General features: G+C 53.2%; 1 protein-coding gene across 5 annotated transcripts in view; it reads right to left on the bottom strand.

Annotated features, from left to right (window-relative positions):
• Positions 1 to 13,562, bottom strand: part of PDZD4 (PDZ domain containing 4) — a 28,313-nt gene extending 14,751 nt beyond the window's left edge. For 2 of the 5 annotated variants that reach the window (XM_069463553.1, XM_069463555.1), the window contains exon 1: positions 13,257 to 13,562. In XM_069463553.1, coding sequence (XP_069319654.1) covers positions 13,257 to 13,316 — 60 coding nt within the window. In that variant the 5' untranslated portion in view covers positions 13,317 to 13,562. Of the gene's footprint in view, positions 1 to 12,633; positions 12,861 to 13,256 lie in introns of those variants that run through there. The other 3 variants (XM_069463551.1, XM_069463552.1, XM_069463556.1) reach the window with 2 other exon arrangements.
• Positions 13,563 to 20,957: the final 7,395 nt, after the last annotated feature.

The following is a 20,957-nucleotide window of genomic DNA, read 5'->3' as shown; positions in this document are numbered from 1 at the left end:
TAGTAAACAAAAGGCCTGTGTAGTGCGCTGCGATCCCCCTTTTGGGAGCACAGAGCTCAGCTGACCCGGGGCAGCTGGGGCCCGGCACGGACAGGGTGCGACAGGCTGAGCCTGCTATTCCACATTACTTCCTTTACAGCAGGGAAGTCAATTCATAAAAATGTAAAAATGTTAGCAGTGCTTATCTGTGGGAGACATTATTTATAGGTGATTATTATTTTCTTTTTCATTTTTTTTTTTTTTTTTTTTGAGACAGGGTCTTGCTCTGTCACCCAGGCTGGAGTGCACTGATACGATCATAGCTCACTGAACCCTCAAACACCTGGGCTCAAGAGATCCTCCTGCCTCAACCTCCCCAATATCTGGGACTATAGGCTTTCACCACCACACCCGTCTAATTTTTCTATTTTTTGTAGAGATGGGGTCTCACTATTGCCCAGGTTGGTCTCCTGGGCTCAAGTGATCCTCCCACCTGAGCCTTCCAAAGTACCGGGATTACAGGTGTGAGCCACCACTCCTGGCCTCTTTTTCACTCTTTACAGCATTTTCCTGATGAATATTACTTTTACAATTGGAGAGAAAAGATGGAAAACAATCCAGCCCACAGTATCCTCTGACTTGCTCTCAGTTTCTCTGAGGCCTCAGGACTCAGTGGCAAACAACTGGCTTGTGCTCCTGGTCACCCTCAGCTGGGCCCGGGCCCGGGCCCCTTGGGTGCTGGTTCAAGGGAGGCTGCACATACAGACCTGACCAGAGGAGCCTGGATGAGAGGCTTCCGTCTCCCTCCACGGCCTTCCACTTCCTTCCCGGGTGTCCTGAATGAATAAGAAGGTGCCTGCAGTCCCAGAGGTCGTGAAGGGGGGGTGCCCTCTAGCTATGGGAGGGGAAGGGGGGACCACTGGCTGGCCTCAGGCCAGGAGCAGGATTGAGCCACCCCTCCCCAGCGCAGCCCCCTCTGCATGCCCCCGCCCACCCCGCCTCGGGCCCGCTAAGATTTGCAGAAAGGGCTCTGTGGGTAGCCAAGGTGTGGCCCCCTGTTCTCCCCCAGCCCAGTGTCTGAGCAGAAGAGGACAAGAAGGAGGGATACTAGACTGCCCCAGGCCCCAGCCAGCGGGGTGGGGACACAGCAGGATCCCACTCCGGCCTGCCTTAGGAGGGAGCCACTGCCCACAGCCCACAGCACACGGCCCATGCAGGGTGCCGGGGAGAGCCACCATCAGCCCCCAGCCCCTCGGGTGAGCAAGGCCCCTGGCTAATGTGTCCCCTTCCCACCAGTGGGGCCGCTAGGGCTGTTGGGCTCAGTGGGCAGCCTGGAAGCTGGGGGAGTGGACAGCTCAGGGCAGGGACCCAGCTCACCTGCCCTGGGGTAACCAATCCTGTGCAGAATCCCGTGCGGCCGTGGACAAGTGACTCCTGGGACAGGCCCGTGCTATGCTATCTCCACGGGGTGGAAGAGGGACAGTGGGGGGTAGGCCCAGGAAGCAGTGGAGACTGGAGTGGGGGCTGAGTCCTCACCCCAGCCACCCTGCACAGGCTGCCCTTTAGGAAAGGAGCTGAAAGGGGCTGAAGAAAGGAGATGGCAGACTGCTTCTGACCACAGCAAGCAGCTTGGTTGGAAGGTGAGAGGGCTCAGGGACAAAGCTGCCATTTCAGACAGTCCATGGCAAAGAGCCCAGGAGACGAGGTTCACAGTGACCCTTCAAGTCCCCAGTCAACCAGGAACCCCCGGAAGGAAGAGGGCACATGCCCCTGAATGTGGCAAGGCTGCTGTGCGCTCAGAGTGGAAGCTCATCTGAATATTGGCCAAATTAGGGGTGCAGCCCTGGATGAGACCGGCATGACCCCTACACTGGGGGAAGCTAGTGTTTGGGGGCAGAGCCCCGGCTGGAAACACGCCAACCAGGCCATCTCCAATCGCATTCAGTGCACAGCAATGGAACCGCAAATGTCGAGGCAGAAAGAGTGATCAAGGGCAGCCTCTCTGGGGAGGTGACACTTGAACTGAGACCTGAATGGTGACAAGGAGAAGAACATCCCCAGCAGGGGGAGCAGGCAGAGCTAAAGCCCCGGGTGAGCACCTAGGCAGGGCAGGCCACAGCACAGGCCTCCATGAGGGGGACAGACTGCAGAGGACAGGCCCCAGATGATGGTGGCTTGGCCCCGGGGGTGGCAGTGGAGGTGGCAGGATACACTCAGAGTCAGCTTGTGTGTTAGAGGCAGGCTGCCGGGACCTGCTGCTGGGCTGGGGACATGGGACAGGGAGGGCTCAAAAATGACATCCAACAAGCACATGAAAAGCAGCTCAACAGCATTAATCATTAAGGACATGCAAGTCCAAGCCACAGGGACACACCACTTCACACCTGCCAGGATGGCTAGAACCAAAAGGATGGAGACAAAAGTGTCGGGGAGGGTGTGCTGGCGGGAACGGAAACCAGTGCAGCCGCTGCGGAAAACAGGCCCTGAGACGCCCGCACACAGACCGCACAGCAGCATGGCTCATAGCGAGCAAGACTTGCAAGCGAGCCAGACGCCCGGCGACAGATGAATGCATAGATGTAACGGGGTCCATCCCGACAGAGGAATATTATTCAACCACAAAAAGGAATGAAGCAGCACATGGAACAGTCTACCCAAGTGAAAGAACACAGACACAAACAAAGCCAGATGCCACAGGCCGCGTGCTGTGTGACTCCATTTGTATGAAATGCCCACAAGAGGCAAACCCAAGTGCACAGACAACAGAGTAATGGCTCCCAGGGGCTGCGGGAAGGAGGGAGTGGGGAGTGACTGCTTAGTGGGTACAGGTCCCCTTTTGGGGTGACGAACATGTTCTGGAACTAGGTAGTGGTGATGGTTGCACAACACTAAGAATGGACTCAATGTCACTAATGGCAAATTTTATGTTATTCATATCTCACTACAATAAGAAAACCCAAACTGCCAGCTGAGACCTGGGGACCAGGTGTCCTTCCAGAGGTGAAGAGGACTGAGGGAGGGAGGACTCAGGGGTTGGGGTGAGGACGGGAAATGGTTGTGTTTTACCTCCAGCTTAAACTTCCCCAGACCTGTAGACATTTTCAGTGCTCCACTCCACCTACCCGGTCCCAAACCCAAGCCACCAAACCGGGTGTCATGTGACCATTGTTGAATTCAACTAGGATTGTTCTTGATTTAAAATCCGGAGATCACCTGGGGAGAGGCTGAGAGCTGGCAGTCAGCCATCCGGAGGGAAGGAAAGTCAAGAGCACCCAGACAGCATCAAGGAGAAGCGGCGGGGGGGGGGGGGGGGGGGGGGGCGGTGTCTGGAGAATGGATCTCTGGGTTTGTCAAGGGCTGGAGGGGGGACTCCAGCTGCCTAGGACGGGGTGAAGGCGAGTGGGGAAGCTCAGCTTATGTAGACGCAGCTCCACATTTGCTCTCCATTTGGGTCGTCCCGCGGAGACATCAGGGCGCGTCTGAATGCTGAGGGAAGAGGCTCAGTAAAGGAACAAATCCCTAAGGTCAGGAAAAGTGTGGGCACCAATGCCTTGAGAAGGCGAGGGGGACACGGGGACAGGCCTCGCGGGCAGACCGGTAGTCCCTGTGGGGGCGCGATCCGACAGGGCGGGGGACTGTCGGGCCAGGGCTGGGGCGCGACGCGGCGGCGGCGGCGCTGCGGGCGGCGGAGGGTGGGGCCCCAAGCGCGCTCGCCCCGCCCCGAGCCCCGAGCCGCAGACAAAGAGCGCGCGGCGGCTGTGGGGTGATGGTGGTGGCGGCGCGAGCCGGGCGAGTGCTGCACTCCTCTGTCCCTGCGCTACTGCGCTGGTGACTCGCTGGGCAGGCCTGAGTCCTGCCTCCCGGCCCACCTCCACCCGGGGCTGGGCTCTGCCTCCCCAGGGACCCTCCCCGCAGCCCACCCGGTGGGACACGCTGCCCTCTTACAGATCTGGAATCTCTGAGTCCCTGTCCCACGGGGCTTGAGACCCCTTTCACTCTTACTGGCAACGCGAGGGGAAAGGGGTCAATCTACATCATATCTAGGGACCCTCATGGATGCACCACGTTTGGACTCTCCTCACCCCACACCTCTGCAGATTAGGAAATTGAGTGAGGCTGGGAAAGAACAGAAACCGGAAGTTACCCTCTGCCCCGGGGCCCCGAGTTCTGACCCAACTGCTGGCCCTCAGCTCTGCTGTCTCCACTGTCCAAGAGACACCTTGGAAGCAGCTGTGACTCCAGCTTCCCAGGCCCAGACAGATGTCATGGGGACCTCTCAATGGGTGGAGCATCGGAGGAGAGAAAAGCCCAGCGAAGCCAAAGCCGCAGGCTCTCTGCACTAGTGTCTTTTCAATGGTCTGGCAGAAGTCCCCATTCATGTTTTCCCAACTCTGGATCTTGAAAATTGTCAACATCTGCATATTCCCTTCCCCCAGATCTCCCCAGAACGCACATCTTGCGCACCTGCTCTCCGGCTTTCCACACACACGCAATTTGCAGAAGCATTTGAAAGCAAGATGCCATTACTCCCATTCTCTGTGAAACTGTCACACCATCACAGAGCCTAGCACTGATACAGTTAGTCACCCTCAAATCACTCCAGTTGTACACTTACACCCTTATAGCTTTTTTTTTTAAATCCAGGATCCAATCAAGAGGCACACATATTACATTTGGTTGTTATCTCCCTAGTTATTATGGCTCCTTTAATCTAGAATGATCAAACCACTTTTTTAAAAAAACTTTCATGACATTGACCTCTCGGAAGAGTTCAGTCCTTGTAGAATGTCCAAGAGTCTGAATTAGCGCGGTTCATTGCCCGTGCTGAGATTCAGGGTAAGCGTTTTGACAAGAGCACCCCCTGGGCGATGCTGTACCCCCCACCTGTCCCCGAAACTGCATGAGGAGGCAGGCAGGCTCAGGCTGTCCTACCGGTGGGGGTGTTCACCTGGTCCAGGTGGTGGCTGCCAGATCTCTCGCTTGTACAGATGCATTTTCCCTTCCTGATTCATGAGTACTTGGAGACTTTGTGACTACCCTGTCCCCCGACAACCTTTCATCTGATAGTTTTGCCATCCAGTAATGATCCTTGCCTGCATTACCACATTAGCAGCCGCAAATGTCTTCATTAATGTGTAAGAATTCTAGCAGGGACACAGCAGTATCCTCCACCAACACTTGAGTGGCCCAACAACTGGCATGGCTGCTCACTGCCCCCAACTGTGGCTGCCTGGACAAGCCACCCCACCCCACCTCCTTAACTCTGTGCCTACCCTTTCTGCCTGGGGGCAGAAGAGAGAGAAGCAGCATGGGAGGGCTTCATCTTAAAGGCCTTTTCAGTAGCCTGGTGGGGGAGAGGCGTCTGGGTGCCCACGAGAGCCAGGTGTATCTTGACGGGGTGTAGGTGGTGGGAAAGGAGGGTGGGTTAGCTGCACGTGGTGTGGAAGAACAGGTATATCCCTTGAAGCCCCACTTAGGCAATGACCCTGGAAGGTCTGACGGGATGAGGCCTCACCCCTTATTTGTAAAAAACTCGCTTCTCTATTGATGTTGATGTGATCTGGGGCTTCTAGCAACGCACCCCAAGTTCCTACCTGAGGTCCTTACTCAGAGCATGGTCCTTGGACCAGCAGCATCAACACCACATGGGAGCTTGTGCGAAATGCTGACAACCAGGCCCCGCCCGGGACTGCTCAGTCGCAATGTGCATTTTCACAAGGGCCTCAGGGTGGAGGGTGGGTTGCTCTGGCTCAGGGTGCCCCCTAGAGGACCCAGGGAGGACTCCCACACAGGAGAACGTCCACCAGGCAAAAGCATCTCTCCTCTGCCTACTTCCCCTTCCTACCCCAAAGCTACCAGGGTGGGCGGTACTGGCTCAGGGTCTGCTGAAATCAGATAAATCCACCCTGGCCCTGCCTTGCCAGAGGAGACCTGGCTTCTCAGAACCCCTGTAGTCCTGCCTCTGAAGCGCACAGTAAAGAGGATGACCCGCAACTCGCACATGACGAAGCCAACAGATTTCTGAAGTCACCATCAAGATCAGCCTCTGGGTGTATGTCCACAGCTTCCCAGGCACGTGGCCCAGCGACCAAAAACACATCCTCCCACCCGCCAGGGCGGACTGGCCGGCCAAGGACACAGTCCACTCTGCAGAGTGCTTTTCACTCGCAAGGCTCCAAGCAGGCACGAAGAAGAGGTAGAACGAACTATGAAAGAGAAGACATCTTTGGCCCCAAAGCCAGCCTCCGCTCGCTCTTGCCCCCACTGCCCCCCCATTCTGCCCCATCCGATGCTATGTCACACTTCCTCACCACGCAGGGGTCCCAATCCTGTGCCTTCCCCCCCCCCCCACTTCTTTAATGTTAAAGACACTCTCAGAATAATATTGGACATTCTCTGTCACTGGGTATTAACTGTACCATGTCCATCCCTAAGGCCTTCTCCTTCCAATTTCCACCGCTTAAAGACCAGCAGAATGGCCTAGAGGCAGCCCCCCTCCACCCCATGGGATCCCAAGGCACATGATGGCCCTTGGGTGGCAAAAGCTCTTTTCACGCCCATTTAACAGGTGAGGAAACTGAGGCATTGAGTGACTTGCCCCTAGTCACACAGCTGTCAGTTGGTGGCAGAGGGGCAGTTTGAACCCAGGGTGCCTCCATTCCTAGCATCACAACACACTGCCTTACCCAGCAGGGACCTCGAAGTAGAAGGAAGGAAAGAACACCCACTTGGCCCCACCAGGTCCCCGTGCAGAGCTGGCCCTCGCACATGCTTGTTCCCCTTGGGCTGTGAACATGTAGTTGTTGTTTTCAAAGCCTTACTGCAGTATAACTGCCATATGTTAAACTGCACGTACTCATAGTGTGAAGGTTTCCATGTCTCGTATATATACACCTGTGACACCATCACCACCCACAAGATAGTGCCCCCCCTTTTTTTTCTTCCTTTTAGAGACAGAGTCTCATTCTTTCACCCAGGCTGGAGTGAAGTGGTGCAAAGATAGTTCACTGCAGCCTTGAACTCCTGGGCTCAAGCAATCCTTCTGCCTCAGCCTCCTGAGTAGCTGGGACTACATGCACGCGCCACCATGCCAGGCTAATTTTTTTTTTTTTTAGAGATGGGGTCTTGCTATATTGCCCAGGCTGGTCTCAAACTCCTGGCCTCAAGTGACCCTCTCACTTCGGGCTCCCAAAGTGCTGGGATTACAGGCATGAGCCACTTTGCCTGGCCCTTTGGGAAAGACAGTAGCCCTTTCTACCATTCCCAAAAGGGTCCTCATGCCCCTTCTGCCCGCCCCTCCAACCACTGGTCTGCTTTCTGGCACTATGGAATTTATTTCAGTGGACCAATCAGTCCTCAGGGACTCTGAGGTAAGGAAGGAAGGGGCATTTTTAAAACCTTGGGACAGTGGCACAAAGCAGGATGACTCCATCCAGATTATAGCTGTCAGAATGGGGTGCCCCTCCCTCTGTTCATCCCCTCCACAGCGACTCACCCAGGCCCACTGTGGGATGCAGCAGTGCACATGACAGACCCAAATCCCTGCTGCCAGGAAGCCCCCACTTGAACCATGCTGGTCTCCTCCCTAATGAAAAGGGGACCCTGGGGGAGGGGGAGGCCATGTCAGCAGCATCCCCCTGCTGGATCCCCAGCAGCCAGGAAGGACGGTGGCTGGCACAGTGGGGGCTCACCGAGTCCATGCCAAAGGAGAGAATGCCTGGGAGCCAACCAGAAGGGCTGGAAAGGTGTCCTTTGGCCTCCCCCGATGTGGCCAGAGGAGGGAAGACAGGTGGTCCTGAATCACTCCTCCTCAAGGCCCCGCCAGGCAGCATAAAGCACGAGTGGATTTATTTACTGAGCATCTCCTACATGCTAGGAAGACTGGTACGACAGCGGACAGACAAGGAGCCAAAGAGACAGCTCTGTAGCATGTGGATCATGATTAGATACAGGACATGGGGGTCAGGTGGCAGATAAGAGGGACACGAGCTCAGTGCCAGGTATATGCTCCTTCCTGCCTTGCCACCCTCGGTCATCCAGCTACTTCCTCTTCCTTGCTCAACACGCAATCATCCCCCCTTTTCGGGGTCAGTCCCAGATTTTCCGAGCTCACCCCCCACCTTGCTTGGTTAAGTATGCTAGGAGGACATGCTTGGAATAATGGCAATGGGTTGAAGTCCTGCCATGCCACATGCAATAGGCCCTATCTGTAGAATAAAGGAACAAAACCACGTGGTCCTCTCAGTAGCCACAGAGAAAGCATTTGAGAAAATCCAACTACCCTTCATGATAAAAACACTCGAACTAGGAATAGAATGGAACTTCCTCAACCTGATAAAGGGCATCTATGGAAAACCCACAGGTAACTTCATACTGGTGAAAGACTAGAAGCTTTTTTCCCCTCTTAGATCAGGAACAAGGGAAGGATGCCCGCTCTCACCACTTCTATTCAACATCGGACTGGAGGTTCCAGCCAGAGCAAATTGTCAAGAAAAAGAAATAAAAGGCATCCAAATTGGAAAGGAAGAAGAAAAAAACTATTCACCAGTGACATCCTAACATGTGGAAAATCCTGAGGAACCCACTAAAAAACAATTAGAGGCCGGGCGCGGTGGCTCACGCCTGTAATCCTAGCACTCTGGGAGGCCGAGGCGGGTGGATCACTCGAGGTCAGGAGTTCGAGACCAGCCTGAGCAAGAGCGAGACCCCATCTCTACTAAAAATAGAAAGAAATTATATGGACAACTAAAATATATATATACAAAAAATTAGCCGGGCATGGTGGCGCATGCCTGTAGTCCCAGCTACTCGGGAGGCTGAGGCAGGAGGATCACTTAAGTCCAGGAGTTTGAGGTTGCTGTGAGCTAGACTGACGCCACGGCACTCACTCTAGCCCGGGCAACAAAGCGAGACTCTGTCTCAAAAAAAAACCAAACAAACAAACAAAAAAAAACACAATTAGAGCTACTACACAAGTTCAGTAAGGTTGCAGGATACAGGATCAATGTAGAAAAATCAATTATATTTCTATACAGTGGCAATGAGAAAGCCAAAAATGAAATTAAGAAAACAATTCCATTTACGACAGCATCGTAAAGAATAAAATACTTGGGGCCGGGCGTGGTGGCTCACGCCTGTAATCCTAGCACTCTGGGAGGCCGAGGCGGGTGGATCGCTCGAGGTCAGGAGTTCGAGACCAGCCTGAGCAAGAGCGAGACCCTGTCTCTACTAAAAATAGAAAGAAATTATATGGCCAACTAAAAATATATAGAGAAAAAATTAGCCGGGCATGGTGGTGCATGTCTGTAGTCCCAGCCACTCGGGAGGCTGAGGCAGTAGGATCGCTTAAGCCCAGGAGTTTGAGGTTGCTGTGAGCTAGGCTGACGCCACGGCACTCACTCTAGCCCGGGCAACAAAGTGAGACTCTGTCTCAAAAAAAAAAAAAAAAAAAAAAAAAAAGAATAAAATACTTGGGAATAAACTCGACAAAGGAAGTACAAGACATGTTGAAACAGATTAAAGAAAACCTAAAATAAGTGGAAAAAGACACCCCATGCTCAAGGGCAATACTCTCCAAATTGACCCACAGATTCAATGCAACCTCTATCAAAATCCCAGCTGGCCTCTTTTCAGATACTAACAAGCTGATCTTAAATTGCATAGGGAAACTCAAGGGTCCCAGAATAGACAAAACAATCTTGAAAAATAAGCACAAAGTTGGAGGACTCACACTTCCTGATTTCAAAACTTATTACAAAGCTGCATTAATCAAAGCAGTGTGGTACTGGCAAAAGGACAGACGTTTCTCCAAAGATACAAAAATGGCCAATAAGCACATGAAAAACCATCATTTAGCCACCAGGAAATGCAAATCAAAACCACAGTGAGATACCACTTCACACCCAATGGGCTAGCTCTAATGACAAAACAGAAAATAACAATATCTGCAAGGATGTAGAGAAATTGAAATGCTTATACATTGCTGGTGGGAATTTAAAATGGTACATCCACTGCAGAAAACAGTTCAACTGTGGAAAACAGTTCAATGGCACCTCAAAAAGTTAAACAGAATTACCATATGATCCCGCAATTCCGTTTCTAGGTATACATTCAAACAATTGAAAGCAGGGACTCAAACAGATACTGGTGTCATACACCAATGTTCATGGCAGCGTTAGTCACAACAGTCCAAGGGTGGAAGCGACCCAAATGCCCATCAACTGATAAGCAGATAAATATTATGTTTATCATACAATGAAATATTATTTGGTGATAAAAAGAAATTTAGTACTGATACATGCTACAACATGGATGAACCTTGAAAACATGATAAATGCAAAAAGTCAGACACAGCAGGTCATAGATTGTATGGTTCCATTTGTACGACATGTCCAGAACAGGCAAATCCATAGAGACGGACAGTAGCTTAGTGCTTGCCAGGGGCTGGGGGTGTTGGGGAGAAATGGGGAAGTGACTGCTCATGAGTATGGGTTTTCTTTTTAAGGTGAGGAAAATGTTCTGGAATTAGTGGTTATGGTTGCACAATTTTGCAAATATACTAAAACCCACTGAATTGTACATTTTGAAGGGGAAATTATATGGTATTTGAATTATGTCTCAATAAAGCTATCCTTTCGTTAAATGCGTGTGAGTCATTGGGAGAAAATGGCCTGGAATGCAAGGCTAGGATAGAGACTTTGGGAGTTCTTAACCTGGGGGGTCACAGCCCTCTGTGGATCTAGGAGGAGGCTCCTGGGAACTCTGGTACAAGAAAGTTATATGGAAAGTGCTGCAGGTGCACACGTGCATTGTTCTGAAAATCACATGACATTGTGTCTCACTGAGGTCCCTCACTCTGACAAGGGGCAGAGGCCTCCAGTGGGTGTGGATGAGGTCACTCACGGAGAGACAGGAAGAAGTGCCCCCTGAAGATGGGGTAGCGCCCACGTTAACGGAGCTCTGGGAAGCCAAGCCAGGGGTCTTGGAAGCTGACTGGTCTTTTGGGACAAAAGCTTCCTTCTCTGAGAAGAGGCTGGTGCCTGGTGAGGTTCTCCCTGCTGTCCTGGGCATCCATCCCCCAGATGTGCAGTCACCTGAGATATCTAATGGTTTTCACTGCTTTCTATACATTTTCAATTCCTTTTTGTTTTTCCTTAATTTAATTAATTAATTAATTAATTTTTTAGAGATAGGATCTCACTCTGTCTCCCAGGCTGGAGTGCAGTGGCCCAATCACAGCTTACTACAACCTCGAACCCTGTGTTTTCCCTTGATTTTAAAGGCTGGTTCTGCTTTTGAAACTTCATGAATGTAGAAAGTACAAGTTTGTGTCCAAACTTCCACTGGAGCTTTCCATGGGAGCAGCATCCCCTGGGAGCTGATCGGTGATGGTTGCAGCTCGCTAGGGAAGAGAGCAGAGGGCAGCTGCCCTACAGTGGCCCTCCTCCTGGCGGGCCGCCTCGCCAAGGGCAAGTCCCTTCCGTGAGGGAGAGCTTGGGACTCTTTTAAGGAGGAAGGCGCAGCTCGGGGACTCTCACCCAGGCTCGCCTCAGGCCTTCCCACAGGGAACCTCCCGGAAGGCAGCCCCGGCCAGACGTCCCCTTAAACGAAGCGCTACAGCAATCCTTCTGCGAGAAAGTCAAGACGGCCCCGTTGGAATCGCCTGCCTTCTTGATGGAATGATTCGACAGCCCCCATCAAGCAACCATCGAAGCCCACCTATCGCCCGCCTCCCCGGAATCCAACACCGAGATTGCACAGGACGTCCTCTTGGTCGCAGCCTGGGTTGTTTCAGATCCCTATCCCACTAGGGCAATGGCAATAGCCAGGCAAGGTTGCCAAACAGCGGGAAGAGACGAGAAGCAGCAGCCGGGAGGCGAGAATTGACAGGGACGAAGGCAGAGGGCAGAGAGCAGAGAGAGGGAGAAGCGGAGGGCCCCAGGAGAAGGGCGGGAGAGAGGCGGCCAACAGCGCCGCCAGTCTGGGGAAAGATGTGCTACCCCTCCGTCCCGCCCCTCACCTCCCCCGCGGTGACCAAAGGATCTCCAGCTCACAGCACGAATGCCTACCCCCAGATTCACTCGAATTCTTCGCCCCCCGCCGCGTCGCAGGGGTTCACCTCATTCGTCTAGGAGCCCCGCCCCCCACGTTCTCCCCAGCCCACACCCTTCCTGCAAGCACTTGCGCCCCTCCCAGTCGTGGCCGGTAAACCGGGGAGTTCAAGCCCGAGCCACTAAACGCATACCTGTCTGCACCGGTCTGCTCCTGAGTCCCGACACCCTCTGACCTTCACCTCCCTCCACTTAGCCCCGGGTCTCAGGCCACACCCTCGGGACATTTCTCTGGACGGCTCGCAGGGTGCACACAGAAAGTACACACGTGCGGGGCCGAAGGAGCCTCCGCGCACACACAGACGGGGCACAGGCACGCACTCACGTTGTCACGCCACGCACAGGCAAGAAGCCCCGCTCCGGGCCGTGGGGCTGGGCTCCCGTCCGAGCGCCGCCCGGCGTCTCCTCCCTCCCAGCAGCTCAGCACAGGCCCACACCCCCAAGACCCGGACAGGCGGAGAGAGCCGGCCGCCAGGCAGAGCGCAAGCAAGGCACCGCCGCCCGCAGACGGCCCTCCTCGCTGATCCTGGCGGCGCCCACTCACCCGAGACGCCCAAGGCCCGGGAGCCCACCGTTCGGGCAGCGCCAGACCCGGGAGTGGGTGCCAGGGTGGGCACCCAGCCCCCAACCTCTCGTCGACAGCGCCCCAGGATGCCCGCGCGCTCCAGCGCCCAAGGCCCGCTGGGACCGGCATGCAGCCGCCCCCCGCATCGCGGGCGCCCAGCTCCCTCCTCCGCCCTGGGTTCTGCGGGGACAGCGTGTGCGGGGAACGAAGCCCGTTGCTATGCAACCTCCATCCCGCGCTGGCCTCACTGCGCCTCCCGGCTCCCGGGCCTGGGACCAAAGCGCGCCCCACCCCGGCTGACTCCAACTTCCCACCCAGGGATGATCTAGACGCAGGGCTAGTGTCCCAATCTACTCCGGGCGCCCAAGTCATGCGCTCCGCACCCCCGCCCCCACCCAGTTCTCCCCATCCGTGGCTGGTTCCCACGGAGCACCAACACCCAGCAATCTCAGAATGAGCGTGAGGATGGCTCCCTACCTTTTCCTCCTTGAGCCCTCCTGCTCTCCCACGCCTGCTGCCCCGACTCCACCTGGCCCTCCCCGCCGGGCCTTCTCCGTCCCACGGAGGGCCGCGCCCCCGCCCCAGCGGCCCAGCCGCCCTACCTGAAGCATCACTTTGTACTGCTCCTCCGGTTTCTGGACCACGCACATATTACATCCCATGGTGCTGGCCGGCGAGGGGAGGAGGAGGGCGGGAACGGGAAGACGCCTTTCACTAGCCAGAACGCGGGACCTCGGGTCCCCGGCCCGGGCCGGGGGCCATACCTCAGCGCGGGGGGCTGGCCGCCTAGCGGGGGAGGGGGGCACGCCCCCGAGGTGGGGGCAGCTCCACGCCCCTCGGGTTAACTCTCGGCTGGCCGCGGCCAAGCACGGGCATGCTCCCTCGCACCCGGCCAGGAAAAAAAGGGCAGCGGGGGATGGGCGGGCGCGCCGGGCGTTGCCTGGCTACGGCCCCCCAGGAGGCGCGAGGGCGCCTGGGCCGCCGGGGGCCGTCAGGGGCCGTGGACCGCGCGCCTCCCCGCCCGCGGGGCCCGCCGCTGCCGCTGCCGCTGCCGCCTCCGGCTCCCGCCCATGGCCGCCGGCCCCGGGAGCCTGGCCCTCGCGCTCGGCGCCGCGGCCCAGCCCGCCAACAGGGCGGCGGCGGCCCCCGCCCGCGGCCAGGCCAGCGCCCGCGCTCCCGCCTCGCCCGGCCGCGCTCTCCGCGCTCCGGGCGCCCGCTCTCTGGCCCGCAGCCGGCCGGCCGTCTGCAGCTCCCGCCCGGGACGACGGGCACGCGCGCGCGCCCGCGGCGACGGGGGAGGAACGCGGGGACGGGGCGCACGCGCGCGGGGGCGGGGAGGGGAGCGGGGCTGGGTGGCGGCGCAGCGGGAGCCGGCGCGGGAAGCTGGGGCGGGGGATGGACGGAATGGGGGGGCCGGCACCCCGCGGCCCTGGCCTCCCGTCCGGAGGCGCTTGGCACGGGGCGTGTTGTCTGCGCGGTGCGGCTGCGGGAGAGAGGTGTCCTGTGAGGAGGAGCCGCCTGCCCGCATTCCCCAGAGAGAGTTGGCGCCTCGGGAAGGGGATGCGGTTTCAGCCCCTTTCCCAGGTCGTGGACGCAGCAGCCCTAATGCGTCCCTCTGGCTTCTCTTCAATAAGTGCTTCCCTCCTTCAACTCAGCCATCCCCTTGCTGCCTTTGCAATGGACACCTTTGTTTAAAAGAGGGAAAGAAAAAGAAAACGAGAAAAGGAAAAGCAAAGCGCGGGTGGGTGGGTCGTGGGGAGAGTCGTCCAAGCGGCGTCATTTGCTCTGGGCCTCTCTCGCGCGCGCGGGACGACCAGCCTGGGTGCGCCGCGTACCTGCCCCTCAGCCCCAGCCCCTGCCCGGGCCCAGCGCTTTAACAGTCCCTCCATCCCTTCCTCTGCTCTCCCACAGCCTGTCCCCTCGTCCTGGCCAAGCCTGGAGGGAGAAGGCCTTTGCCTGGAAAGCAGCAGCAGATTGAGAGTTGGGCTCCCATGGGGTGCCTGGGAGAGCTGCCGGGCCCCTGCCCCTGGCTGCGGAAGATCACTTGATTGAATTGCCGCGCACTTAGTGTCCAGGCACGGTAAGTGAGGGAATCCTTAACCACACAGGGCTGTTTAATTAGACAGCGGTGGTTGGGGAAGTCTCCTCCAAATCCCTTCCTTTCCTCCCTGGCTCCTAGTGTAGAGGACAGAAATCAGGAACAGTGCATCTGCCTAGAATCTGGAGAAGGGATGTGAGTTTCTTATCCCGGGTTTCACCCAGAAAGCCAGTTGCAACCTGCCACCAAATGGCCGGCTGGTCTCCTTAAGGAATGGCGACACACTGAGGGCTTAGCCTCAGTCTCTGCTGCTGGTCATAGGACAATGATTAGGGCAGTGTCTAGATCAGCCATGGTGAGACGCAGCCCTGCTGTTGGGCTTATGTAGAGCCTCCAGCCCTTCCGCAGTGGCCACTGCCGTCATGGGTCCATTGCACCACGGAGAGAAGCTTGCTGACCTCTGCCAGGCGGTGGCACTCCCCCTGTGCAGTGCGGCGCCCTGGTGGTGTGGGCGTGAGGCACAGGGCTCCATACACTTCCCGTGCACTCCCTTAGGTACCTCTTCTCCATACCTTGTCTCTCACTTTCCAATCTTACTCTGCCTGAGTCCCTGACCAATTAGCCAAGCCATTTCCCACTGCCCAGGAGTCCTTGGACACCTGTATCTCAGGCTGTTTCTCCCTCTGCAAAGTAGACAATCTAGTGTACTGCTCACTGCGAGGATGTCCCCTCATCACTGTCCCTAGGGCCACCCTGAGTGAGGCTGTATTTTTCCTAGGACTGACTTAATGAGATGACCCATGGAGGAACTGGGTCTGAGTGTTGTCCTGTCAGTCAGTCACAGGGAACCCCACTGCCCGCTGGGTCCTGAATGCACCATTGCATGGAATTGCTGCTGTGCCTGCCTGGCCCCATGACTTGGTGGGTCTGACAATACTCAGCTCATGATAGGCAGCTCTGGTCACACAGGCACTTCATGTCCTATGGTCAGGTTTTAAGGCCCTGCCGGGGTCCAGCAGCATGGCAGCAGCTATTCTTTGAGTGGCGAGTGGCTCTGCCACAGAAGGTACAGCCTTGCTCCAGCCCTTGATGGCCCTGTGCTGGGACCTTTCTGCCGGGGGCTCCCGACGGCTCCACGCAGCATCCTGACCTACCATGGGCAGGTCCCTCCAGCGCCACAAGGTTGGCTGGCTCCTGTGGCTCTAGTAGCAGAGCAGCTTGCACTGCAGCCTGGCCCTGCTGCTCAAGACTGGTCTTGCCTGTGCGTCCCAAGGCCCGCTTGATTAGACACTCTACCAATTTGGTGACCTACCCAGCATTATGCCAAATAAGTCCCTTTTGTTGCTAAAGTCAGAGTCAGTTTCTTCCTGCAATCAGAAAATCCTGACAATTACAAAGCCCTGGGAGGGTGTGGGGGAGGAAGGACATCAGAGACAGTCAGCTGATCCAGGGGCACTTACTTTGATCTGAACTTGGCAATGAGGAGAGGATGGTGCAGCCAGGCTGGAGCACAACATTGTGCTCAAGAGACAGGCATGGCAAGGGCTGTCACCGCCATGATTCCCAGGGCCACCGTAGCATTCTTTAACCCAAAGAAAGCATGCCCAGGTGAGTTTGGCCCATATTCTTATCTGGAAGGGTCTTTTTTTTTTTTTTTTTTTTTTGTTGAGACAGAGTCTCACTTTGTTGCCCAGGCTAGAGTGAGTGCCGTGGTGTCATCTTAGCTCACAGCAACCTCAGACTCCTCGGCTTAAGCGATCCTACTGCCTCAGCCTCCCGAGTAGCTGGGACTACAGGCATGCGCCACTATGCCCGGCTAATTTTTTCTATATAGATTTTTAGTTGTCCATATAATGTCTTTCTATTTTTAGTAGAGACGGGGTCTCGCTCAGGCTGGTCTTGAACTCCTGACCTTGAGCAATCCACCCGCCTCGGCCTCCCAGAGTGCTAGGATTACAGGCGTGAGCCACCGCGCCCGGCCTGGAAGGGTCTTATCTTGACTCTGTACTGATGAAGTCCCTGCTCTCCCTCCAGGTCCTGAAGCTTGGACTGCTGAGGACACCATGACACCCCATAGAAGGATTCCCCTCTAACCCACCCTCGAGAGCTGCAAAGAGGCCATGGTATGCTTACAAGCAGGGCACACAGAGGAGTCCACTCTTCTGACTACAGGCATCCCTCTGTGTCCCTAGGGATTAGTTCCAGGACCACCCCCCACCCCCCACAGATCCCAAAAATCCTCCGATGCTCCAGTCCCACGTATAAAATGGTGTGGTATTGCATAAAACCTACACGCATCCTCCTGTATACTTTAAATCACTCTAGATTACTCATCATGCCTAATGCAATGGAAATGCTACATAATCGTTGTCATACTGTATTGGTTTTTATTTATGCTATTTTTTATTGTTATGTTTTTTATTTTTATTTTTTCAAATATTTTTGATGCATCCTTGGTTGAATCCTCAGAGGCAGAGCCTGTGGATACGGAGGGCCGACTGTATTTTTTCCACTGGATATGCAGTCCCTGGTCCCCATCCCAGCCGTCTCAGATGCCTGACTAGGGGAACCCCTGTTTCCCAGGAGTCGCTCGTGACCTTTCCCGCTGGCTTCCCCAGAAGGGAGCTGTCAAGAAAGCCGAGGCCAGACCACAACCCAGAATCTCTGTCCAGCTTCTTTCTCCCACACACCTTGACCCTAGAGCCATGGGCTGGCCCTGTCCTTAGTCGGCCAGAACTCGTGTTTGCTGCTGTTTCATGGATTGTGCTATTGGTATGGTATCTAAAGAAATCATCACTAAATCCAATTTTCCCCTATGTTATCTTCCAGGATTTTATAGTTTTGGTCTATGACCCATTTTGAGTTAATGTTTGTGAAGGGTGTAAGGTCTGTGTCTCAGCCCTTTCTGGCTGTTATAACAAAATGCCTTAGCCTGGGCAATTATAAACAACAGAAAATTATTTCTCATGGTCCTGGAGGCTGGGACGTGCAAGATCGCAGTGCAAATAGACTCGTTGTCTGGTGAGGGCCTGTTCCATCCATGGTGTCTTCTCATGGTGTCCTCACAGGGTGGAAAAGGGGGAAGTGAGGCAGCTCCCTGAAGCCACGTATCGGGGCGCTAATCCCATTCAGGTGGAGTCCTCGAGACCTTATGATACCTCATCGTGGTGACTGGGTTTCAACACGTGAATTTTGGAAGGACGCAAACATTCAAACCATGGCAGTCTGTGCCTAGGTTCATTTTTTTTGCATGTGGATGTCCAGTGGTTCCGGCACCATTTGCTGAGACTGCCCATTCCCCATCAAACTGCCTTTGCTCTTTGGTCAAAGATCAGTTGACTGTATTTGTGTGGCTCTGTTTCTGCCACTCTGTTTTTCAAGATGGAAAACACTGCTGACGGCTCGGAGGAAGCAAATGCGGGAGGCCGCAGGAGGCTGCCCATGTTCTCACAGGACCATGCTATTTGCTTTTCTAGACTTCGCTTTTTCGCTTTAGATGCACAGGGCCAGATTCCTCATTATCCATCAGCATTTGTCCACTCCAGGCCCTCTTTCATTTTGTTTATTTTTTATTTAGTTGGCTGGGCATGGTGGCTAACGCCTATAATCTCAGCACTTTGGGAGACTGAGGCGGGAGGATCACTTGAGGCCAGGAGTTCAAGACAAGCCTGGGCAACATAGCAAGACCCTGTCTGTAAAAAAAAAAAAAAAAAAAAAAAAAAATTAGCCAGCCATGCTAGTGCACGCCTGCAGTCCCAGCTACTCCGGAGGCTGACGTGGGATTATCAATGGAGCCCAGGAGTTCGAGGTTACAGTGAGCTATGATCGTGCCACTGCCCTCCAGCCTGGGCAACAGAGCAAGATCCTATCTCTAAAATAATAATAGTAATAATAAATAAGCTAGTTAATGTCTATAAATTCACCACTCAACCGAGGAATGGGACCGTTACCAATAATTTACATGCACCCAGGTGCTCTGCCACCACCCTGACCCTGCCTCCCCACACCCCAAGGTAACCAATATTCTGCATTTTGTATTTATCATTCTCTTGCTTTTTAAAATTTTGATAGAATATATATAACACAACATTTGCCATATTAACCATTTTTAAGTACAAATCAGTGGCCTTAATTACATTCTCAATGTTCAACCATCACCACTATTTCCAAAACTCTTTCATTGCCCCATACAGAAACTTTGTACCCATTAGACACCTTCCTCCCAGCCCTTGGTAACATCTGGCCACTTTCTGTCTCCATGAATTTGTCCATTCTAGATGTGTTAATGTAGTGTGACGATATAACATTTGTCCTTTTGTGACTGGCTTATTTGACTTAGCATATCGTTTTCAAGGTTTATCTATGTTGTAACAAGTATCAGAACTTCGTTCCTTGTTATGGCCAATGTCAACGGACACTCGGTTGTTTCCCCTTGTTTTCTTTTTTGAATATAGCTTTATCACATTTACCTAAAATTATATGTTCTTTAGTTTAGCTTATTTTTCAACTTTATGCAAAAAGTATCCTATCTGCAGTCTTCTGGGACTTGCTTTTTTCTCTTCAACATTATATAACTAAGATTGTTTTCAATGATGCTGTTTATAGCAGCAGTTCATTCATTTTTACTGATGTATAATATTCCATAATTCATTTACCTATTTTCTTGTTGAAGGGCACTTGGGTTGTGTCCAGGATTTTGTTGTTGCTGTTACTAAACAGCATTGCCACGAACATTTGTGTCCATGTCTCCTAGCGCGACATATACAAGTCTGTCTTGCACGTATGCCCAAGAGCAGGACTTCTGGGTGTAAGAACAGCAAGTGTTCAACTCTACAGGCAAGGCCTAATTGTTTTCCAAAGCGGTTCTACCAATTGACACTCCCACGAGCAGCGTATGAAAGTCTTTTTGATCTACATCTTCTTCAACTCTTGGTGTTTTCAGACTTCTTCATTTCTGGCAGACTGGTGAGTGTGAAATGGTATCCCGATGTGGTCTCTCGTCCCCCTGATTACTACCAAGCCTGATTTTGTTCTTCAGTGTTTTCTTGGCCATATGTGTTTTCTCTTCTATGTTCTGCCTGACATTGTCTTTTGCCCATTTTTATATTATTTTCTTTCTCCTTTTGTTTGTTGATTTGTAGGAATTCTTTACATATTCTAGGCGCTAATCCTTTGCCAGTTGTGTGTTTCACAAACGTTTTTTCTCTCTCTCATTTTTACTTTCTTTAAGGAGTCTTTGGTAAAAGAAGTTCCTAATTCTAGTGTAGTTAAATTCACCTTTTTTTTTTTTTAAGGATTAATGTTTTTTATATCTGGTTTAAAAAATCCTTTCTAATCCAAGGTCAAAAAGCTACTCCTGTACATTTTCTTTTAAGAATTTTAAGTTTCCTTTTTGACATTTAAATCCTTAATCCTTCTGGAGATTACTTTTGTGTAAGATGTGATGGAGGGCCGGGTTTCATTTCCCCCCTTATGAGTCACCTCCATTTTCTTCTGCTCATTTAGTAATTCCTTCTTTCCTCACTAATCTGCACTGCCACCTTGTCACATATTCAAGGGCCATCTCTGTGGGGTCTCTTTGGAGCTCTCTATCTTGTCCACTGGCTGAGGGCAGCTTTGTTACTTCCGTGATTTGCCTCATTTGCTGGGCAAGCCCCCTCACGCATCTTCTTCCCGGGTGTGTGACCAAGTGTGGACCTCTGCTCTACCACGTGCATTTTAGAATTAATTTTTCAATTGCAAATAAGTCTTGTGGGATTTTGATTGAAATGGCATTGAGTCTGTAGCTCAATCTGGGGACAATCGACACTGTCCTATCTACTATAGGATATCTCTCCATCTATTTAGATCTTTTAAAAACATATTTATGATTTTCTGCACATCTTTCATTTTACTTATTTTTGAGTATTTTAAACTTTTCGTTGCTATTGAAAATGAGGTCTTTTTACAAAAATACATTTTCTAAATATTTGTGGGTGGCATATATGGACATACAAACGGCTTTGTGTTCATCATTATGTCTAGTCACCTTGCTAAACTCTCTTATTTATTCTTTCTAATAATTTGTGTTTATATCCCTTTTGGATTTTTTTTGCAGAAGATCACTTCATCTGAAATAATGACAAATTTATTTCCACCTTTCTAATCTTTGAGGCTTCAATTTCTTTTCTTGCCGTACTGCCCTGGCCAGAGCCGCCAGGACAATTGAGGTGGTGTAAACGGGCTTGAGTGCTTTGTTCCTGATGTCAAAGAAGATGCTTCTAAC

This window comes from Eulemur rufifrons, chromosome 30 (assembly GCF_041146395.1).
Source record: "Eulemur rufifrons isolate Redbay chromosome 30, OSU_ERuf_1, whole genome shotgun sequence".
Classification (NCBI taxonomy): Eukaryota; Metazoa; Chordata; class Mammalia; order Primates; family Lemuridae; genus Eulemur; species Eulemur rufifrons.
This window is presented reverse-complemented; position numbering and strand designations above follow the sequence as displayed.